Source organism: Podarcis bocagei, assembly GCF_964188305.1.
Source record: "Podarcis bocagei genome assembly, chromosome: 7".
Taxonomy (NCBI): domain Eukaryota; kingdom Metazoa; phylum Chordata; class Lepidosauria; order Squamata; family Lacertidae; genus Podarcis; species Podarcis bocagei.
Window position 1 is genome coordinate 68,629,091 of NC_138132.1, and position 23,147 is coordinate 68,652,237.

Genomic DNA, 23,147 nt, shown 5'->3' on the forward strand with positions numbered 1-23,147 from the left:
GCTAGGCCGCGCCATCTCCCGCGCGGCGAGCTTTCGTTTCTCCCCATTCCGCCTTGACAAACCGCCTTTGCGATAAGGGAAACCTTTGACAAACCCCACCTCTCCGCAGTGATCATCTGCACTCACACGTGCGTTTTATTTGCCTTTATTCCCCGCCCCTTTCCCCCTGCAAGTTCCCAGCCCAGCTTGGTATCCTCACGCCCAGTTTCATCCTCACAACGACCCTGCGAGGTGGGTTAAGTTGAGGGGCAGGAGCTTTAAACCTGAACAGTGATTCGATCCTGGGTCTTTCCAGTTCTAGTCCAACAAGGTGGTCACAATAAAGTGACTACAGTACAGCTTAGTGTAAAGTTCCAGGCAAAGACTTTAAAGGCAGGTGTAATTTCATTGTGAAGCAGGTTGCATTCATGGTTCAAATTCAGTGGTGCCACAGAGTACTTGGTAAAGCATCCTGGCTTGTGGGCAGAAGCTGCCCCCACAGGGCTGGGGACAAACCATAACTGAAAGCACTGAGGATGCAGCTGGTCAATGGAAAACACTGTCTAGCAAAACAGAAATTCAAAATTCTTACAGCAAAGCATGTTTCTGAAGCGCTCTTTGATGATTTCATTACGATTTCATATTAGGACCTATCCTATTACTCAATGGTAAACAGCTACAAACTATTTTTAATATGGTAGTTTTGTATATGTGACCGGCCCTGGGAGGTTGTGCTGAAGGGAGGGTAAGAAATCTATTTATGAACAATTAATTAACAATTATTATGAACAGTGAGCCCCCATAGCTTAGTGGTAGAACATGGGCTTACACTGCCAAAGGTCTTGGCTTCAAAAGCCCAGCAGCTCCAGGTGTTGCCGGGAATGGGCTATCTGAAACTGTGGGGAGGTGCTGCCAGTCAGTGTAGACAATACTAAGATAGATGGACCAAAAGTCTGATGTTGTTTACCACTTCCTATGTTTAGTGCTTTCCCATAACCCATAATGAAAAATCAGGAGTCAAGGATGCTTTAGCTTTGATTCCTGCATTGCAGGGGGTTGGACTAGATGATCCTTGGGATCCCTTCCAAGTCTACAATTCTATGATTCTAGGACATGCTTCTAATGCCAGTTTTCATTCTAAAAAAAGGTTTGTCAGCTGATTGTCTCCTGTTCAGTATTACATACTGCTGAGAAAGCTGTATTGATGCTGCAGCTGCCTCTTCTGCACCAAGTAAATGATTTATGCATTTATCAGACATATAACTTGATTTTTTTTATTGCAGCCCTGTGTGTCTTCACAGCATTAGCAAAATGCAGTGACAGATGCAATGACACATATATAAAGAAAAGCAGATGAACTAGAGCTACTAGCTGCTGTCTATGCTTACCTCCAGTAGTTAGGAAAGTCCAAGGCCCTCTACAGTATGAGACCAAAAAGCAAAATATTATAGCTTCTTCAGGAGCAGCGTGTAAAATGGCAAGCTGTGTCTTAGTGTTTATGTACATGAAGCCCAGGACACAGCCTCTCCCTCCAGCCTCAGAGATTTAACTACCAGGAAAGATAGAGGGCTAAACTTGGGGGAAGGGGAGGAAATGATGATTCTGGCCAATTCACATCCATAATAAAATAAAAATAAAATAAAATGAAGGGTGCTATATTGGGGTAGAGACCAGAAAATCAGGGACTGTAGGAGCACATGCTTATTATTGTACTTTGCAAAATGTGTGATGCCCTTACACATTGCTAAAAGAAACTCCAGGTTAGACAACACACACATCACACACATTCTTGTTTAATAAAAAGAACGCCCGCCCACAGCATCCCAACTCTGACATATTACATATTGAAACATTTTTTTTTATTTACAATACAGTAGCTAAAAAATTCAAAAAGGCTGTGTGTTAGAAAATCAGACTGTCATCTTCCTGTGGGAACCTGAAGTATCTTTGGTTGCTTTTGGGGGGGCACTAAAGTTTACTCCTTTAGCAGCAGTAAACTTTCCTCTGTCTCCGTAACATTTTATTTCTGCGTGACGGATAGATATACGGTATATGGCACCTGTGCATTCTGCACATAATCTAAAATCTGGTGAAAAGAGAGCCTTTGATAGCTCAGTGAACAGAAACTGCCAAAGTAAAGATGTAACCGTGTCAAGCATCTAGAGAAGCCGTTTAAAAATGACTGCCGAAAGAGGCATACAAAAATGTGTCATGATTTATATATATAAAAGTTCCCTATTGCTAAAATTCAGGTGCATCCTGGTGCAGAGGTGGGAAACCGCCAGCCCAGACTAAGGCAGGCACATGAGATCTCCCCATTTGGCCCGTGGGGCCATTACAGTCAAGCCATACGCACCTGTCCTACACTAGGCATATTTTGTGATGTCACGTGATTGACAGGTGAGCAACCTCTTCCTCCTGTCACTATCTCCCCCACAGGGAGTGGGACTGAAAAGGATCCAGCCCACCGACCAGATCTGAATTTCATTACATTGGACATAAGAGGATTCATTTGTGCTTTGTTTTCACCAAGGCAGCAGACCGGTCGCCTGGCTTCACTTCAGCACAAGGCTCTCATGCCGAGAGAAAAAATAAAATCCTACATATAAAAAACCTCTAGCATGTCAAAAAGAAGCTTAGGCAAGCATCCTCTCTCTGGCAGACTAGTATTATATGCACGAGGAAATTAGTTTCTAAAATGGGGAAACATTTGACACAAGACCCAGGATCTAGCTTGACGTGTCCCAGACTGATCCACCTCATTCAAAGAGTCACCAAAATAGGTGTGCGGTTCGCCCCGGCTTTTTTTAAAGCCACAAACTTGACATTGCCACAGAAATCAAGTTTTTAATTATGTTTTTGGTCAGCAGTCCATACAGTTGCCTCAAGTCTCTTCCCGGTTCTCTGTGTGCTTCTTGGGAACCTCATCGTACTGGGGCGGAGGGGTCAGAGGCTCTATTGTTATCCGCCCCGTGTTATTTCCAGCAGGGAGGTCTAAGTTGAGGTTTTTTAGGTGTAGCTTTTCGGACATGATCCTCCGGACTTTCAAGGGTTTGAGTCTTTTGCTCAGGCGGGAACTGTGTCTGCTAGGCTGACGTTCAATGTTGGGCCTTTCTTCGGCGGCAGCAACGGGCCTGGTTGGCGTGGTTTCGTCAATCCCAGTGAGAGATTCGTAGGAGGGCAGAGACATACTAATCCTTGCGCTTCTGTCTATGTCGCTGAGCTCAGGGTGCCCTGTGTTCATGACCTCTTCGTAACTGGGCACATAGTAGCGAGAGGGCGTCTCCTCATCCTCTTCTTGACTGCAGAGGGAGAATTTAGAAGTAATCATTGTCTCGCATTAGCACTACCTCATTCAGGTTACGATATCCCAAAAGCCAGAAAACTCACTGGCTGGTATTTTATTTCATTTAAAATATTTTTTATCCAGCACGTCTCACTAACGTATTAAGCCTCACACTATTAAGACTGTCAAAAAAACACACCTGCAGTTCTGCTGTTTGCCGGCACCACAAAAACATGGGCCTGAGGCAAAGATCCTCATGGAGCTTTTCCTTTTTTATTTTTTAACATAGGAAGATGACAACAAAGCTATCAAGTCACAGAACACACGGGCAAGTGAATAGCTCCGTTGGTAGAGCATGAGACTCTTAATTTCAGAGTCATGGGTTTGAGTCCCATGTTGGGCAAAAATATTCCCGCATTGCAGAGGGTTGGACTAGGCGATCCTTCTGGCCCCCATTCCAACTCTACAATTCTATGGTTCCATCTGTGAATACAGAGGTGATATGATTTGACTGGAACTTTGAGGCTTGGTGCCTCAGAAACATGTCATTTTTATGGTTCAGCCCATGGAGAAAGATGGGATCTGTGATTGGATGAGATTGGGGGAGGGGACCTGTGAAAAATAATGAATTTCAATATTGGTTTGCGAGATCCAATGTGTGTTTGTCTTTCCTTCTCCCTCTCCCTCTTGCCTTCTCTCCCTCTTGACCCCTGTAGCACCCCACCTTATTCCTCCCCCTAACAAAGCCACCCTTTTTCTGGAGAAAGTAATTCCCATCACCCCTGACCACTAGTCATGCTGGAAGGGGCTGGTGGGAATTGTAGCCAACATCTGGAGAGCCACAGGCTCTCCATCCCATATATCAATAATTTGCTTGCAAGGCCTGATCGTATCTTCTCACCTGTCTTCCTGTGGCTGGTGCTCAACCGAGACTTGCTGCCGTATCCTAGAGATGCTGTCACTTTCCCTTTGCTTCATGCGGTCACGGACACTCAGACAAATGGAGAAAAGCAAGAGCAAGACACCAGCACCAGCCAGGACGTAAGCCACCGAAAAAGTATTGCTTTTATACGTATTTCCTCGACCACCATCTGGCTTGCTGCTGTTTCCAACTGAGTGTGGCTTCCCACTTGGGCCAAATCCGGGGACCAAGTTCCAGACAGCCATAATGATCCCGAGAACAAGCATCCCCAACCCTATTGCCGTCAAAGCATAGTGAGATCCGTTTGACCTGGAGTGGGCCATCCTGTTATAATGCTGGGCCCCCTTGATCTGGGCACGGGGATGGGGTGTGGGTGGGCAGTTCAGAGCATATCTTCCATAAATCAAGGAACAAGGTCCAGGAATGGCTCCAGTTTGGGTTCCTTCCAAATATCTGAGTTTAAAATGAGACCTGGAGAAAGAAAGGAGGAGTAAGAAAATTTTTAAATGACATCATTTACAATGAAAAATCTTACCCCCCTCCTTTCCATATCAGTTAGGTGATTTTTGCAAGCCATTTTCTTCAACTTTAATTGATTTTTCTGCATAATTTCCACTAACCTATGCATTTTGTGAGTGCTCACTTTTCACTGATACACATTTGTGTACACAGCTTTTGGCAGTAGAGCTGCATTGCAAAATCCGGAGAAGCATGAATTCCGAAGCACACCTGCACTTTGCTTCACTTCACACTGGTCTGAGCAGTTCAAATCAGGCCAAGTAATTTTTTCTTTTATTCTAACCTTCCATTACCATCATCCCTGACCCTCAGCCATGTTGGCTGGGGCTGGTGGGATTTGGGAGTCTGAAAACATCTGGATGGGACCCACATTGGCAACCTCTTTTGAACTCTGCAAAGCTGCCTGAATTTTTTTGCGCTGGGAAAAATAGGATGGAAGTACTTTAATTTAAAAAATAAATACAGTGGAACCTCCGTTTTCAAATGTAATCCTTTCCGGAAGACCATTTGAGCTCTGAAATGTTTGAAAACTGAAAACTGAATACAGAAGCCTCAAAATGGAAAAAATAATACGAAAAACTCAATACGGAAGATGTCTCGGAAGTCAAAGTTCAAAAACAGAAACATTTACTTCCAGGTTTACGGTGTTTGGGTTCTGAATCGTTCGTCAATGGAGACGTTTGAAAACGGAGGTTCCACTGTAAATCAATCAATCAAGGCTCTGTGGAAAAGGCGTATTTTGGAGAGGGATCTGAAAGAAGTTAGAGAGTTTGGAGGGCCACTGATAACAGCAGCAGCAGCTGTTGCTGCTGCCTTCAAAAACTACCACAGGCTCGGCACTTCCTCGGAGGTAACTAATTGCATATCTGCTAATTAGCTAGCTAAGGTAAATACACTTTAGCTAAACACCCAACACTAGTTGCTCCTCCTGGAATAGCTATCAACCCACTGTTTAAAGATGGGAGTATAACAGAGAGGAGGCACGTCTTAAGGGCTATAAAGGGAGAGCTGATGGAAAACTACAAACTCAGGATAATTCCAGTTTGCTTGTTGGTGCTGCGTTTGTGCGAATCGCAGCAAAGAAGTTCCTAGGCATGTGCTCCACGAAGGGATGGACAAATCTGTCAATTTCACAGTCTCTCGGCATCTCGGCTTTTTCCACCATTGGTGCATGGGATTTCTACCACTTTCCAATTTTTAAGACCTGTCGAAAATTCGTCAGCATTTTGCCCTGAGGCACACAGTCCTGTCCCCTACATGCAATTTTGCTGAATATAGTTTTGTATATTATTTTCATGAGTATGTTCATTTTTACCTTCACTTTCCAACTATTAACACATTTTTTGGTTGAACAAGTACATGGGAAAATTCTGAGAAGTGCAAATTTCAAAGGACTGCCGTGTTTCAGATCTCACAACTTAAAAGTGATTTATATTAAACAAATCATGTTTCTCTCCCTTCTCTCGAGCAGAGGGCTTTGGGAATGTGGGTATCATTGACATGTCCCTATTTTATACCTGTGAAATGTTGGAGCCCACGAAAATGGTGCAGGAAACACCATTATAATAAAAGAAAACCAATGCAAGAACAATATACCATATTTTTTGCTCTATTGGACACAGTTTTTCCCCTCCCAAAATTGAGGGGAAATGTGTGTGCGTCCTATGGAGGTAGAGGCTGCACGGGGCTAAAGGGGAAGCCAAAACAGCAAGCGGGATCCATCCCGCTCGCTGCCTTGGCTTGTTCCATAGCTGCGCGCAACCCCTTTGGCAGGGAGAGGTTGAGTGCAGCCTGTACGCTGCTCTTTGGGGCTGCCGGGGGGGATTTTTTTTCTTGATTCCCCCCCCTAAAAACTGGGTGTGCCCTATGGTCCGGTGCGCCCTATGGTGCGAAAAATACGGTACTCATTTATAAATGCCCTCTATTTTCCACATTTTTTTGTGAGTGCCAGTGCTCTGGGCGGCCAAAACAGCACCAGCCACTCATAAGAGGGAGGTATCAATAAGCTAGGAGATACCCCAACATTCACAGAAGTTTTTTTTTAAAATGCAAAACAGCCTAGCAATGGCTGAACATGAACAGTGAGCAAGAGAGGAAGGGAGATTTGAATGGAGCATCCTGGGAAAGTGTCTGGTAGGAATAGTGTACAAGGGCCAACCCATGCTGCAACATTTTGTTACTAGTCCCTCTGGTAATAATTCACATCCCACATCTTCCACCCAAGTATGGTGCTCAGATGCCAGACAAGATCTACAACATTTTAAACTTGAATGTAAGAGTATAAACAAACACCGCATTAGTACAGTGGCACTTCGGGTTAAGTACTTAATTCGTTCTGGAGGTCCGTACTTAACCTGAAACTGTTCTTAACCTGAAGCCCCACTTTAGCTATTGGGGCCTCCTGCTGCTGCCGCACCGCCGGAGCACGATTTCTGTTCTCATCCTGAAGCAAAGTTCTTAACCTGAAGCACTATTTCTGGGTTAGCGAAGTCTGAAACCTGAAGCGTATGTAACCTGAAGCGTATGTAACCCGAGGTACCACTGTATAGGAAACTACCTGACTAGCTGAGGCTGTCCAGGGCTTCAGGCAGAGTTGTTGTCTCCCAGCCCAACCTGGGGTTGCTGAAATTTGAACCTATAATCTTCTGCATGCAAAGCAGTTATTCTGCCACTGAATGAAGCCTTTCCCTGCATATAGATGAAGCAGAGCATAGCAATGGAAGAACCTGTCCTTACACTGAGCCAGACCACTAGTGAATAATTGTTGCCCACACTGACTAGCAGTGGCTGTCCTGAGGTTCAATCCAACTAAGTCCTACGCAGAGTAGACTCACTGAAACCCATAAACCTAAGTCATGATATGGTGCGCTCCTTCTGGGGTAGTTTGTCCACCTTTGGTCCCCGCCATGCACTCAGCTCTCACCTGTGGCTCCTAGAAGCTGTTGGCATGCAGCAGCAGCCACACCCTGGGAATGGCTTTGGCTGGCTGGCTAAACCAGGTGAGGGTAGCTGATGGGTCTCAAACTCTCAGTGAGTTAGGAACTTGCCCTGCAGGCTCTGGCAGATTGAGCAGAGGAGACCAATAGTAGGTCCAACAGCCAAGGAAGTGGTTTCTGCATGTGCTGTAGAGAGGGGATATCTTCAGGAGAAGGCTAAGGAGTAAATCCTACAAAACACAGTTGGATGGCGCCTTGTACACCTCCTTCTGGCAATTCCTGCAGCCAAGATGGTGCCAAACATATTGCTCTGCTTTCTTTGGACCACATCAGCGAGGTTGAGACAGGAGTCTTGTTGTTTGAGCAGCTCTGGACCTCCATACGCTTGCGCCCCATGGAGGCCACTTTGGTGCTGCTAACACTCCATTATCTCTCAAGATAGACGAATGCCAACAAGAACTCTTAGTAGGACAAGTATTGAAGTCTTTTCCAGCCCTACTGGGAGATACCAAGGATCAAACCTTCTGCATGCAACACAGATGCTGTCCCAGAGCTACAGCCCTTCCACAGCACATTCAGCAATAGTTCTGTGCAGCTGTCTGATTGAACCCAAGATCCAATAATATACCTTGCTCTGCCCGTTTCCAACTCTGCCTTTCCTAGACTAGAAGTGAAGGTTCAGGCTTAAACCAGCTAGGTTAAAAGGAGCCCCTTTAAGCAATCCAGATCTTTGAACCTGAACTAGCCCAGTAATCATTACGCTTAAGAACAACGCCCAGCATTAGCAATCTGGCTGAGTGCCAACATTTAAAGCACTTTGTTAAACTTGGTCGTCACAAAGGTTACCTGGGATTCAGTCACTCACTCTCAATTGTCAAGCAAAAAAAGGAAGACGATCGAGAGAGAGCTTCTGTCTGTATTTATTTAGACTTCTGGTCCACCCTGACCTTGGATTCAAGTGACAAGGATATTATGACTAAACATCAGGAAGGACTTTCTGACAGTAAGGACTTTCTCACACTAAGAGCTGTTTGACAATGGAGCAGCCTTCTTCGGGAGGTTGTGGACTCTCCTTCCTTGGAGGTTTTTAAGCAGAGGCTGGATGGCCACCTGTCATGTATGATCTAGTTGAGATTCCTGCATTGCAGGGGGCTGGACTAGATGACTCTTGAGGTCCCTTCCAACTCTACAATTCTGTGATTCTATGATTCCCAAGACTACAAAACTATGGGGGAAACACGGTCATCTCCAGAGCAGACTGAACACCTGTTCCATCATCTCTGGATTAAACCTTTGCAATCTCAGACAATAAACTTTGCCGAGCTTCAATATGACTACATCATTGCTTGTTTTTTTAAAAAAACCTGAATCTTTTGCCCCTGTCAATGATTTACCCCATAGATGCGAAGGTGTTGGGAGGTAGCAAAAGTGAACCCTGTCCTTCAGGCCAGTTATGCCCGTTAAATGAGGCCCCAACGAGAGAACTCACCCAGTTAAGAAGCTATGCCACTGCGTTCTCTCCACCTCCAACCCCACCTCTTTTGCAACTGCTAATGGTTCTATGGTGCGTCTGGAAACAGAAGCCAAAAAGTTGCTGCCGGTTTGCACAACTGATGACGAATCCAGCATAACCCAAAACGAGAATCACAGAGGCTGGCATTGCTTGCGGCACGCTTCGGTTCCTTAGAGACTCCCCCCCGCACCATCCCCTTCCTTGTTTGCCACTGCTAATTAAGCTTCCCATCACACTCAGACTGAAGCCTACTGTGTGGTCCCAGTGGCAGAGCAAGAGGCAGAAAGTGCTCAAATCTTCGAAAATGCCGACAGCCAACATGTTTGCAGCGCGTAAGCAGTGAACGGTTGGGCACTGGCAATGGAGAAAGGGCAGACAAGCCGAGGCGCATTCAGGGAAAAGAAAGAAAGAAACATTATCCACGTGCAATTCCAGATGGCTGTGCTTAAGTAGAACTTGCTCACTGTTTAGGTTTGGGAGGGGGGCAGAAGGGAGGAGCGTTGGAACAGCCCTTCTGCCAATGGACACTCTTCCCTACCACTCCAATTCCTGTCCGCGGCACTGCTTATTGCCGAATGGTAGCGTGGGGTAGCGGTTAGAACCCAAGCTACTAATGTGGTTTCTGGGCACAATGGTGCTCTTGAGGATATCTGAGTCACCCCCTCCCCTAGATCTTTATGGATCCTCATAATTTTACAAGTGTCCTCTCAAAACCATCATCAAATGGGAAGGCAGCGATGCAAGACCAGGCTTTCTCAGGCAGCCCCAAACCCTAGAATTCTACTCCAAAGGATATTTACGGTAATCTGCTCCCACTGCAAAGGTTATTGAGAAACTGGTTCCAGGCATTTTTTCATAGAATTGTAGAGTTTGTCCATGCAATTGGAACCTAAAGTGTTAATTGTGGTGCAGTCATAAAAATAGCTTTTGCACTCACTGTTGTTTTATTTGAATTGTTGGTTATTTAAAATGGTTTTATTATAATGATGGTGCTTTGTTGTAAGTGTCGTAGGCTGCACCATGGTACCTTTGGGAGGGATCAATCAATCAATCAATCAATCAAAGGTCACTGCTAGGTTCAGAGATGCATTTGATGATTTGCTGGTGGTTTTGCTCTCTCATCTCATGTAAATATCATGAAGATCCATGAGGATCCACATCTTGAATTGATTTTTTTCCCCATTTTTTTTTTGGTGCTGGCGAACAGATCTGTAATTTTTTTACTTTGCTGTCTGATAAAAACAGCAACAACAATGGTGTGTTAAAACGAATCAGCTTAAAAGCAGAGTCTGAGAAGCTGGCTTGTTTCACACCAACCACAGTTGATGGTTTGGATGTAACATTACACGGTGGTTAATCTACTATGAAAGTGAAGGAAAAGAGGGGAGGGAGGAGAGTGCAACGTCAGATTTATAGTGATTCATCCTTGCAACACTAAACCACGCTGGAGCCACCGTTGCATTAAAAAGCTCCCTAACTTCAATAGAGTAATTTCTTAAACAAATGAGCTGACAAGGTTTCTGTGTCGGGAGCACCCTAGCAAATACTAAAACCCTCCAAATCAAGGTAAGGTGGGCGGGAGAATTTCCATTAAGTGAAGTGCTTCTTGGTAACTCATCAGCTGCTAACCTAACAAAGCTAATGGACATTGTTTTTGCTCCTCTGTTTCGTTTACAGAGCAATGGCAGAGATGTGTTCATAGCTGCTTTTAAGCAGGTAAAGTGGTCGTTCGGAGGTTAATTACGCCTGATAAAAGCCATTTTGCCGAACAATATTAATTTGGCCCAACCTCCTCTTGAGCTGTAATCGTGCATGTCTAATGAGAAGCAGGGCAAGGGATCATCATCATTGCCACCTGTTCCTCACTCTGCATAGGTCCTCCAAGTGTTGGGTGGCCCCGAGGAAACCAGCAGGAGGATTGGGCTGCTGGAGAATTCATTCAAAAGCATTGCCCCCTCGTGTGGGCATTGCCGGGGAGGCAGGGCGCAGCTGCCGCCCCAAATCAAGTAAATAAATAAATAAATAAATAAATAACAATACTCAACTAACTGTCCAATCGTCTCGCAAATAGCTTGGTTCTGCCCCACCCCCAACATAAATCCTGCCCAGTTAACATAAATCCTGGCCATGCCCATGCTCCCTCGATGTCATGGACTGGCTGGACACAGAGGAATGGTGGGAAGATTCAGCTGGGGAATTCCCAAGGGAAGAAGGCTCAGTGCCCGGGGATTGGTGATGGGATGAGGATAAGTGGTCAGAGGGAGAAGACTTTGGGGGAGAGGCGTCAAAAGCTGAAGAGGTAACAGGGCAGGCTACCAAAAACTTTCTTTGAACTAACTGACAACATGCATCTGATTGACATCTGGAGAATAAAAAATCCCCTAGGAAGAGAAGGGACATTCTTCTCTGAAGCCAAAATGACATGGACAAGAATTGACCAATTATGGATAACTAGAGGACTGGCACCCAAGACTAGAAAGGTGGAAATCTGCCCAAAAACCTGCTCCGACCATAATGCAGTAAAGATGGAAATGAGGTTAATCTCAACTGGTTCCTTCAGATGGAAGATGAATGACACCTTATTAAGAGATCAAGAGATTGTTAAGAAGGCCCCCAAAAATATGCGGGACTATTTTGAAGTAAACTTGAAAACTACAGTGGAAAAAAGAATAATCTGGGATGCAAGCAAAGCAGTGATGAGGGGGTTTCTGATACAGCAGAATGCAATAAAAAAGAGAACTCAAAATGAGAAAAAAAGATAGAATTTTGGAAAAAATAAAAGAAGGAGAGAAAAAACTAAGATCGAAACCAAAGTCACAGGAGATTCTGAGAGAAATTAAATTATACCAAGTACAATATATGAAATTGATAAATCAGGAAGTCGAATGGAAAATTAAACAAATGAGACAAAAGACTTTTGATTCGGCTAATAAGTGTGGAAAACTGCTGGCATGGCAGTTGAAAAAAAGACAGAAGCTGAACACGGTCACTAATCTTGAGGTTCAAGGGAGAAACATTCAGAATCCTGTGGAGATTAGAAAATGCTTCCAGACATATTTCAAACAACTTTACACTCAGGGGCCGCAGAAAGAGACGGATATAGATCAATTTTTAAGAACTAATGGACTACAAGAACTATCTCAAGAAAACAAGACAATATTGAATCACAAGATAACAGAACAGGAGATTGAAGGTGCCATTCAGAACATGCAACTGGGCAAATCTCCAGGGCCGGACGGGTTAACCTCCAAATATTATAAGACTTTGAAGGACTATTTAATTCAACCATTAAAGGAGGTGTGCAACGAGATTATGGAGGGGAAGAAGGCACCGGAGTCGTGGAAAGAAGCTTTCATCACTCTTATACCAAAATCGGAAGCTGAAAAGACACAACTTAAGAACTACCGTCCCATTTCCCTTTTAAATGTGGATTACAAAATTTTTGCAGATATTTTAGCTAGCAGATTAAAAAGAGTGTTAAATGAGGTGATACACAAAGATCAGGCAGGCTTTCTCCCAGGCAGACATTTGGCTGATAACACAAGGAACATCATTGACATTTTGGAGTTATTACAAACGAATATCAACACAAAAGCAGTTTTGATTTTTATTGATGCGGAGAAGGCCTTTGACAATATTTCTTGGAATTTTATGAAGAAAAATCTTAAGGGAATGGGAGTGGGACGGGGGTTTGAAAATGGGATAGATGCAATCTATTCAGAACAAAAAGCTAAACTGATAGTTAATAATGTGGTGTCAGAAGAGTTTAAAATTGAAAAAGGAACACGACAGGGTTGCCCTATCTCTCCATTGCTATTTATTTCGGTCCTGGAGGTGCTCTTGAACATGATTAGGAGGGACCGGTTGATTAAAGGAATTCAGGTCGGAGCTAAACAATATAAGCTTAAGGCTTTTGCAGATGACTTGGTTTTGACATTACAGGAGCCGGAATCTAGTACGAAAAGAGTTTTAGAACTGATTCAAGAATTTGGTCAAGTGGCAGGATTTAAATTAAATAAGCAGAAAACTAAGGTTTTGGAGAAAAATTTGACAACAATGGAAAAAGAAAGGTTTCAGAAGGAGACAGACTTAAATGTGGTAAAGAAACAGACCAGACAAGAAAGGAGGAGGAGTGGCGTTATATGTCAGGGATGTGTATACCTGTGAAGAGATCCAAGATTTAGAACCTCAAAGCCAAAGTGAGAGCATTTGGGTCAAAATTAAGGGAGAGAAGAATAACAGAGACCTCATTGTGGGAGTTTACTATAGATCCCCAAGCCAAACGGAGGACATAGATGATGCCTTCCTGGAACAGATGGCCAAGCATGCAAAAGGAAGGGAGATAGTAGTAATGGGGGACTTCAATTACCCGGATATTTGTTGGATGTCAAACTCAGCCAAGAGCATAAGGTCAAACAGATTCCTCACTGGCCTTGCAGACAACTTCATTGTCCAGAAAGTGGGAGAAGCAACAAGAGGAACAGCCATTTTAGATCTGGTCCTAACCAATGTTGATGACCTGGTTTGTGGGGTAGAAGTGGAAGGATCATTAGGTGCGAGTGATCATGCTCTTCTGAAGTTTACTATACAGCGGAAAGGAGCAGCCAAGCATACTAGGACTCAATTTCTTGACTTTAAGAAAGCTGACTTCATAAAACTTAGGGAAGTGCTGGGTGAGATCCCATGGACAGTAATACTAAAGGGAAAGGGAGTTCATGATGGCTGGGAGTTTGTTAAGAGGGAGATAGTAAAAGCACAACGTCAGGCAATACCAATGAGACGGAAACATGGAAGGTGCCTAAAGAAGCCAGGGTGGCTATCTAAAGAACTTTTAACTGAGTTAAGATTAAAAAAGGATGTGTACAAAAAATGGAAAAGGGGGGAAACCACCAAAGAGGAATTCAAACAAATAGCCAGCACGTGTAGACACAAAGTCAGAAAAGCTAAAGCACAGAATGAACTCAGGCTTGCTAGAGAGGTTAAAAGCAACAAAAAAGGCTTTTATGGGTATGTTCGTAGCAAAAGGAAGAACAAAGAAACAGTGGGGTCACTCAGAGGAGAAGATGGTGAAATGCAAACAGGGGACACAGAAAGGGCTGAACTCCTCAATGCCTTCTTTGCCTCAGTCTTCTCTGATAAAGAAAACAATGCCCGACCTGAAGAATTTGGAGCAAATGATTCAGCAGAGGAAACACAGCCCAGAATAACTAAGGAGATAGTACAAGAATACTTGGCCAGTTTAGATGTATTCAAGTCTCCAGGGCCAGATGAACTGCATCCAAGAGTATTAAAAGAACTGGCAGATGTGATCTCAGAACCACTGGCAGTCATCTTTGAGAATTCCTGGAGAACAGGCGAAGTCCCGGCAGACTGGAGGAGGGCAAATGTTGTCCCTATTTTCAAAAAGGGGGAAAGAGAGGACCCAAATAATTACCGCCCAGTCAGTCTGACATCAATACCAGGGAAGATTCTGGAGCAGATCATTAAGAAAACAGTCTGTGAGCACCTAGAAAGGAATGCTGTGATCACCAATAGTCAGCATGGATTTCTGAAAAATAAGTCATGTCAGACTAATCTGATCTCGTTTTTTGACAGAATTACAAGCCTGGTAGATGAAGGGAACTCAGTGGATATAGCCTACCTTGATTTCAGTAAGGCATTTGACAAGGTGCCCCATGATATTCTTGTAAAGAAGCTGGTAAAATGCGGTCTTGACTATGCTACCACTCAGTGGATTTGTAACTGGCTGACTGACCGAACCCAAAGGGTGCTCATCAATGGTTCCTCTTCATCCTGGAGAAGAGTGACTAGTGGGGTGCCACAGGGTTCTGTCTTGGGCCCGGTCTTATTCAACATCTTTATCAACGACTTGGATGATGGACTCAAGGGCATCCTGATCAAATTTGCAGATGACACCAAACTGGGAGGGGTGGCTAACACCCCAGAGGACAGGATCACACTTCAAAACGACCTTGACAGATTAGAAAACTGGGCCAAAACAAACAAGATGAATTTTAACAGGGAGAAATGTAAAGTATTGCACTTGGGCAAAAAAAATGAGAGGCACAAATACAAGATGGGTGACACCTGGCTTGAGAGCAGTACATGTGAAAAGGATCTAGGAGTCTTGGTTGACCACAAACTTGACATGAGCCAACAGTGTGATGCGGCAGCTAAAAAAGCCAATGCAATTCTGGGCCTCATCAATAGGAGTATAGCATCTAGATCAAGGGAAGTAATAGTGCCACTGTATTCTCCTCTGGTCAGACCTCACCTGGAGTACTGTGTCCAGTTCTGGGCACCACAATTCAAGAAGGACACTGACAAACTGGAACGTGTCCAGAGGAGGGCAACCAAAATGGTCAAAGGCCTGGAAACGATGCCTTATGAGGAACGGCTAAGGGAGCTGGGCATGTTTAGCCTGGAGAAGAGGAGGTTAAGGGGTGATATGATAGCCATGTTCAAATATATAAAAGGATGTCACATAGAGGAGGGAGAAAGGTTGTTTTCTGCTGCTCCAGAGAAGCGGACACGGAGCAATGGATCCAAACTACAAGAAAGAAGATTCCACCTAAACATTAGGAAGACCTTCCTGACAGTAAGAGCTGTTCGACAGTGGAATTTGCTGCCAAGGAGTGTGGTGGAGTCTCCTTCTTTGGAGGTCTTTAAGCAGAGGCTTGACAACCATATGTCAGGAGTGCTCTGATGGTGTTTCCTGCTTGGCAGGGGGTTGGACTCGATGGCCCTTGTGGTCTCTTCCAACTCTATGATTCTATGATTCTATGATTCTATGATTCTAAATGAAATACCTAGGGATAAATATGACGGCCAAAAATTTGAATTTATTTAAAGATAACAATGAGAAATGTTGGTCAGAGGTTAAAAAAGATTTAGAAATTTGGTCAAAATTGAAGCTTTCCTTGTTGGGTCGAATTGCTGCTATAAAGATGAATGTATTGCCAAAAATGTTGTTTTTGTTTCAAACTCTGCAGATTGTTGACAGGATGGACTGTTTCAGGGGGTGGCAAAGAGACATCTCTAAATTTGTCTGGCAGGGCAAAAAGCCCAGAATAAAATTCAAAATATTGACTGATGCTAAGGAAAGAGGGGGGTTTGCCCTGCCAGACATGAAGTTGTACTATGAATCAGCAGCATTCTGCTGGTTGAAAGATTGGCTACTTCTTGAAAACACTGACATTTTGGATTTGGAAGAGTTTAATAATGCGTTTGGGTGGCATGCATATCTGTGGTACGACAAGGTTAAAGCTCATAAAGCATTTAAGAACCATATTGTCAGGAAAGCAGTGTTTAATGTCTGGATAAAATATAAAGAATTATTAGAAAGTAAGACCCCAAGGTGGTTGTCACCCATGGAAGCTAAGGCTCTGAAAAAACTCAATATGGAGGCCAAGTGGCCGAAATATTGGGAGATAGTAGAACAAGACGGAGACACTCTGAGATTGCAGAGTTTTGGGAAACTAAAAGACAAAGTGCGAGACTGGTTACATTATTATCAAATCAGAGAAGCTTTTAACATGGACAAAAAAGTAGGCTTCCAGGTGGAAAAATCGAAACTAGAAACAGAATTGTTAGAACCTAAAACTAAGGTACTTTCAAGAATGTATAACTTGCTGTTAAATTGGAACACTCAGGATGAAACGGTCAAATCAGCTATGATTAAATGGGCGCAAGACATTGGTCATAATATTATGTTTGCTGACTGGGAACGGTTATGGACCACCGGTGTGAAATTTACGGTATGTAATGCCTTAAAGGAAAATATTATGAAAATGATATATAGGTGGTACATGACCCCAGTCAAGCTTGCAAAAGTATATCATTTGCCTGATAATAAATGTTGGAAATGTAAGGAAACTGAAGGAACATTCTTTCACCTTTGGTGGACATGCCCAAAGGTTAAGGCCTTCTGGGAAATGATCTATAATGAACTAAAAAAGGTATTTAAATATACCTTTCTTAAGAAACCAGAGGCCTTCCTTTGGGGCATTGTCGGCCAAATGGTGCCAAAGAAGGACAGAACTTTCTTTATGTACGCGACAACAGCAGCAAGAATACTGATTGCAAAATACTGGAAGACACAAGATTTGCCCACCTTGGAAGAATGGCAGATGCAAGTGATAGAATATATGGAGTTGGCAGAAATGACTGGCAGAATCCGAGACCTGGGAGAAGAGTTAGTGGAAGAGGATTGGAAGAAGTTTAAAGACTACTTGCAAAAACATTGTAAAATGTGGGAATGTTAAAATGTTGAAATGCTAAAATGATGCAAGATATAAAGACAAAGTGGCATTAGTGATATAAGTAAAAAGAGTTTGTAACAAATGTTTCAAAAGATAAGGATGGAAAAATTCGAATACACTGTGTCAAATGTAATCAAAAGGATATAAAGGGGAAAAATTGGAGACACAATGGGTTGAAATGTATAATATAGACCAAGATTTGAAAGAGGGTAAGATATTGCTGAATATGATTTGTGTAAAAAGGAACACAGAAAAGGGAGATGTGAGGAAGTCAGGAAGTAGGGTTATGAAAACAATAAGTAAAAATTTGGATTTTTATGTTTTTTTATGCCTTTTTATGTTTTCTCTCTGTCTCTTATGTTTTTTATTGTATTTATCTGTTTTGTTTTGTGTGTGGTAATGTTGTTTCCTTTTTGGTTTGATTGGAAGGTTGGTTTTATTGTTTAAAATCTCAATAAATATTTTATATATAAAAAAAGCTGAAGAGGTAACAGGGTTTAGTAAGCAGAGAAAGACTGTGGCAGAGAGAAGTTGGCAGGGGTGTCAACTTGAATGAAATATTTGGGGGGACCAGGTAAGCCCCGCCTTGCATAATCAATCACAAGACACCACACATGCACACCATTTGATTTCGACGAAGATGAAATCTTGGAAATCAGCCTGGAAGAAGGGGAGGATCTTCCTCCAAGGTAATGCTGTGCTAATCCCCCCCCATCACCAATTGCTTTCAAAAGCCACCCCCCCATCCATTTCTATGGTGGTACTGCTTGGGGTCTTTGAAGGATGGGAGGCAATAGAACAGGCTTCCTCAACCTCACCCCTCCAGATGTTTTTGGCCTACAACTCCCATAACCCCTAGCTAGCAAGACCAGTGGTCAGGGATGATGGGAATTGTAGTCTCAAAACATCTGGAAGGCTGAGGTTGAGGAAGCCTGCAATAGAAGCTGCCAGGGACTTCCAGAGAATTGAGGGATCTCAACTTGGGGTTTGAGAAGGCAGCAATTTCCTTTCTGACACAGGCAGTCCTGTTTAAGTTCTACTATTCAATGGGCCATGAATACTGTAAATAAGCAGTATGTTATAAAATACTTAAAATAATAAAAACAGTTAGGCTGGGTGACACTTCAAACCTTTTTCTTACACAGAGGCTGCAGCTAATACAAAACCTGGGGGGTGGGGAGATGGGGAAAATGTGAAATGTACAGAAAGAAAGGACACAGCAAAGAAAAACATAAATAAAGACTGTGCAGGAAATTACAGCATGACAAACTGAGAAGAACAATAAGAGGAAGTGTTAGGGTGCACGGCCAGAAGAGGCCAAACCCAACTGTGTGACCCAAACAAATTAAATTTACAGCAACCCACTGGTCCTAGCTAAAGGCCACGGCTAAAATGAAGCTCACCGGTCACTCGCTGCAATTTAAATTTGGTGCCAAATACAAGGTGTGCCACTTTTGGCTGGGATAGGATGACCTCGTGTCATACAACATCAAGTGATGGATAGGTGGGCAGCTCCACTGACTCGTCAAATGTCACCAGTGAAAGGTTTGGGAACAAATAGTTCCCTAAGGTTGATTTAGATGTGAAGCATAGTATAATGGGATGAATGTCACACTCTTGACTGGAGAGAGATGGGTTTGAATCCTCACCCAGGAAGATCTCCAGGTTACTTTAGGCCAGATGACATTTCCTCCTCCTTCACCTCCATAAGAGCATAAGAAGTGGTTGTTGGATCATGCCAATGGCCCAAGTGGTCCAGTCTCTAGCCTCCAGCCACCTCCAGAGCTTCCATTACGGTTGTGGATACTTTTGGTACAGTATTTTTGATCTGGATTGGAGAGCGGCAGAGAGGGCATTTACAGGATATTTAGAAGGCATTCCCCACTTTAGGCAATTTCACTTATGCACATAGGGTCTGAAACATAAGCCCTGCGTAAGAGGACAAGTAGCCAGTACATATTTAAAATTACATATTTGGGAATTCTGTGTGCTGTCGTTAAGTCGCCCACCGCAGAGGCTCTGGCCTAGGCAACGCATATATCCCATGAAGAAAATATTTTTTAAAAAAACACGGATGTGGAGCAACTGGGAAGAACACGAAGGCCACCCTGGTGTCCTTTTAGAGGAAGGGTGCGGTACAAATGAAACTTAGTCACAGCAAACAAGACCTGGAGGGCCTGTTCCAGTTTGTCTGGATGCTTGAAATAACACCACAAACAAGCAGGTATTAACAAGGTGGGGGCACACACAGACCCTACTTGGTACATTGTCCAAGCACAACAATGGGGAACCTCAGGCCCCTTCAAGTCTCACTATCTGGCCCTCGGGACTCTTCTCAGGCCGCACCCCCTTTAAGCGCTTACGCCGGGTGAAATGTGTCATCAAATTCTGATAACGCCTGAATGCAGAATGAAGAAAGGCATATTATGCAGGCATAGATACTCTCCAAATTTTGTGCAGTTGCAATCCAGTCTCCTTAGGGGTTGTGGCCAATGCTGGCATTACTCAGAGTGGACCCACTGTAGTTAATGAGCACAACCAGCTTAGGTCTACTGATTCCAATGGATCTCCTCTGAGTAGTACTTAGCTGAATGCAGTGCTAATCCAGAACCACTGATCCACCCAGCTTTCCCCCTTTGCCCTGCCCAGTGCTGTAATGTGGCCCCCAGGAGGTTCTCCATGAGAGTATGCGGCCCTTGGCTCCTCTGGGAGGATTTCTGTAACTCAGTCTTCCACCAGCAAGCACTCAATATCTGCAAGGTGATTAATGCAGTCAGTCCCTCTGCCTAACCTACCTTGTTGCTAGGATAAAATATGGGGGAAAGATGGAGGAGAGCCATTAATAATTATTAAATTGCATTTAAAAAACAACATTCTGCTTTTAGAGTAAATGCATTTTAATGCTTTTTATTTCTTTGATCTTAACAGTGTAAGCCGCTCTGTGGGCTTATCTGGAAGGTGAGCTAGGTACCTCCATAATAAAATGATAAAGAAATAAAAATAACTTCCTGCTTCCTTGTTCAGCAGGCCAGGCTTGGTAGATGCTCTAGCTAGCAATTGCAGGAGAGTGTGGTGAAAGTTTTTGCTCAGAACATCTAAGCTTGAAGAACTCTGTAGGTCACAAAAGCTTGCCTCTGGCGTTTTAGCTGTTTTCATTCACAACCTTCCTTTTCACCCATGCTTTGAAAAACCAACTTTTGAATAGCAGTGAGGTTAATGAAAGGAATCTTTCAGAAAGGGCATGAGAAACGACCATGAGGTGAGTGTAGAAAAGATTGGAGCTATAGAAGGCAAGTGTGCCAAGTGGAAAACACAAGCATTCTCAGAGAAAAATGCATGCATGTTTCTAGTTCTCACAGAGGTAAAAATATGAAATTATGCTTAGAAACACAAGCAGTGCTTGGTAGTGATGTGGCTTCTGCAATCCAATTTAGGGTGCTTGAGGTTAAGCATGTCAAAATTGTTCTGTAGTCAAAACTATTGAACTTAAATACAGTGGTGCCTCGCAAGACGAAATTAATTCGTTCCGCAAGTTTTTTCTTCTTGCGAGTTTTTCGTCTTGCGATGCACGGTTTCCCATAGGAATGCATTGAAAATCAATTAATGCGTTCCTAGGGAAACCGCCTTCAGACCAGGTCCGGGGACAGTCTGTCCCCCGACCTCTTCTGAAGGCTGGGGGGGGGGGGACAAGGGCTTTTCTTCCCACCGCCAGCCTTCAGAAGGCTGTTCTGAAGGCTGGCGGTGGGAAGAAAAGCCCTTCTCCCCACCTCCCGCCCGGCAAGCTCCGGGGACAGGAGGGCTTTGCTGCCGCCCGCCAGCATTTTAAAAGCCTCGCTGTCCCGGGGCGATTTTAAAATGCTGGTGGGTGGCAGCGAAAGCTTCGCTGCCGCCCGCCAGCATTTTAAGATCGCCCGGGACAGCAGAGAAGTCTCCGCTGCCCCGGGGGCTTTTAAAATGCTGGGGGTCGGCAGCGAAGGGTTCGCTGCCGCCTGCCAGCATTTTGAGATCGCCCGGGACAGCAGAGAAGTCTCCGCTGCCCCGGGGGCTTTTAAAATGCTGGGGGTCGGCAGCGAAGGCTTCGCTGCCGCCCGCCAGCATTTTAAGATCGCCCAGGACAGCAGAGAAGTCTCCGCTGCCCCGGGGGCTTTTAAAATGCTGGGGGTCGGCAGCGAAGGCTTCGCTGCCGCCCGCCAGCATTTTAAGATCGCCCGGGACAGCAGAGAAGTCTCCGCTGCCCCGGGAAGGCAGGCGGGGGGAGCAAAGACTTTTGCCCTCCGCCGGCCTTCAGAAGAGGTCCAGGACCTCTTCTGAAGGCGGGCGGGGGGCGAAAGTCTTCCCCCCCACCTGCCTTCAAAAGCCGTCCGGGACAGCGGAGAAAGTTGCTGCCTTTCTCCGCTCTCCCGGGAAGGCAGGCAGGGGGGAGCAAAGACTTTCGCCCCCCGCCCGCCTTCAGAAGAGGTCCAGGACCTCTTCTGAAGGCGGGCGGGGGGCGAAAGTCTTCCCCCCCACCTGCCTTCAAAAGCCGTCCGGGACAGCGGAGAAAGTCGCTGCCTTTCTCCGCTCTCCCGGGAAGGCAGGCAGGGGGGAGCAAAGACTTTCGCCCCCCGCCCGCCTTCAGAAGAGGTCCAGGACCTCTTCTGAAGGCGGGCGGGGGGCGAAAGTCTTTGCTCCCCCCCCGCCTGCCTTCAAAAGCCGTCCGCGATAGCGGGAAGCGCTTCCCTGCTATCCCGGACTGCTTTTAAAATGCTGGCGGTGGGGAGCAAAGCCTTTCGGCCCCCGCCGGCCTTCCTGGACCTCTTCTGAAGGCTGGAGGGGGGGGAGGCTTTGCTCCCCACCGCCAGCATTTAAAAGAGGTCCCCGGAGATTTCCCTATGGGCTTTCGTCTTGCGAAGCAAGCCCATAGGGAAATTCGTCTTGCGAAGTGCCTCCAAAACAGAAAACCCTTTCGTCTTGCGGGTTTTCTGTCTTGCGAGGCATTCGTCTTGCGGGGTACCACTGTATTTGATTAGTTGTTGTTGTTCAATAAAGGACACAGGGCTGGATTTAGGTTTGATGAGGTCCTAAACTACTGAAGGTAATGGGGCCCTTTATATGTCCAGCTGTCCTTTGTCAACAACAAATTGTCGCTGTTTTTTGTGTTGAATATATGCTATATGATAATTTATGGACCTCATAGGTATCTTAATCCATTTGCACATGACAAAATATGTATTTTATCAAAGTAATTGTTGAACTGAAATACAATTAAGAAGAAGTATATTAATAGTGAAATACAATTAAGAAGTAGTACATTAGTAGTGAAATAATTATTAAGCTCTAACTTAAAATGATTGGGGGCCCATTACTTACATCATAGGAGCCTACACAACACAAAACAAAGTTGCTGTATGTAGGTTTTATTTTATTTGTTTTTTATCTTATATTTTGGAAATGTACATCCAGTTTTTTTTCTTTGAAAATTTTAGGGGCCCCCGAAGAGAGTGGGGCCCCAAGCTATAGCTTGTTTAGCTTATATGTAAATCCAGCACTGAAAGGACACAACACAGTCCTGCAGAGGTTTTTGTCGAAGCATCAAGTATTTCAGTGGGGCATACTCCATTGTAAATGAGTTTAGGATTGCAGTCTTGCAGTGTGGTTTAAATGTTGTTTGGAGTTCACATAGGATAATCAAAGGGTTACAATTTGCAGCAACCCCCCCGACAAACTACAGTGCCCAGAATTCTTTGAGAGG

At 44.4% G+C, this 23,147-nt stretch overlaps 1 protein-coding gene and 1 long non-coding RNA gene across 4 annotated transcripts in view; one reads left to right on the forward strand and one right to left on the reverse strand.

Annotated features, from left to right (window-relative positions):
- LOC308591171 lies at positions 1–2,202 on the forward strand. The gene is made up of 2 exons (XR_014010020.1): positions 1–128; positions 1,127–2,202. It is a non-coding gene; the product is annotated as an uncharacterized lncRNA (long non-coding RNA).
- The window catches only part of TMEM51 (transmembrane protein 51), a 26,605-nt gene continuing 5,210 nt past the window's right edge, over positions 1,753–23,147 (reverse strand). Inside the window, exons 1-3 of one of the 3 annotated variants that reach the window (XM_081201654.1) lie at positions 9,132–9,317; positions 4,167–4,658; positions 1,753–3,281 (exon numbers count right to left, since the gene is read on the reverse strand). In XM_081201654.1, the coding sequence (XP_081057780.1) occupies positions 2,864–3,281; positions 4,167–4,658; positions 9,132–9,271 (1,050 nt within the window). In that variant the 5' untranslated portion in view covers positions 9,272–9,317 and the 3' untranslated portion in view covers positions 1,753–2,863. Of the gene's footprint in view, positions 3,282–4,166; positions 4,659–7,629; positions 7,840–9,131; positions 9,318–23,147 lie in introns of those variants that run through there. The other 2 variants (XM_081201655.1, XM_081201656.1) reach the window with 2 other exon arrangements.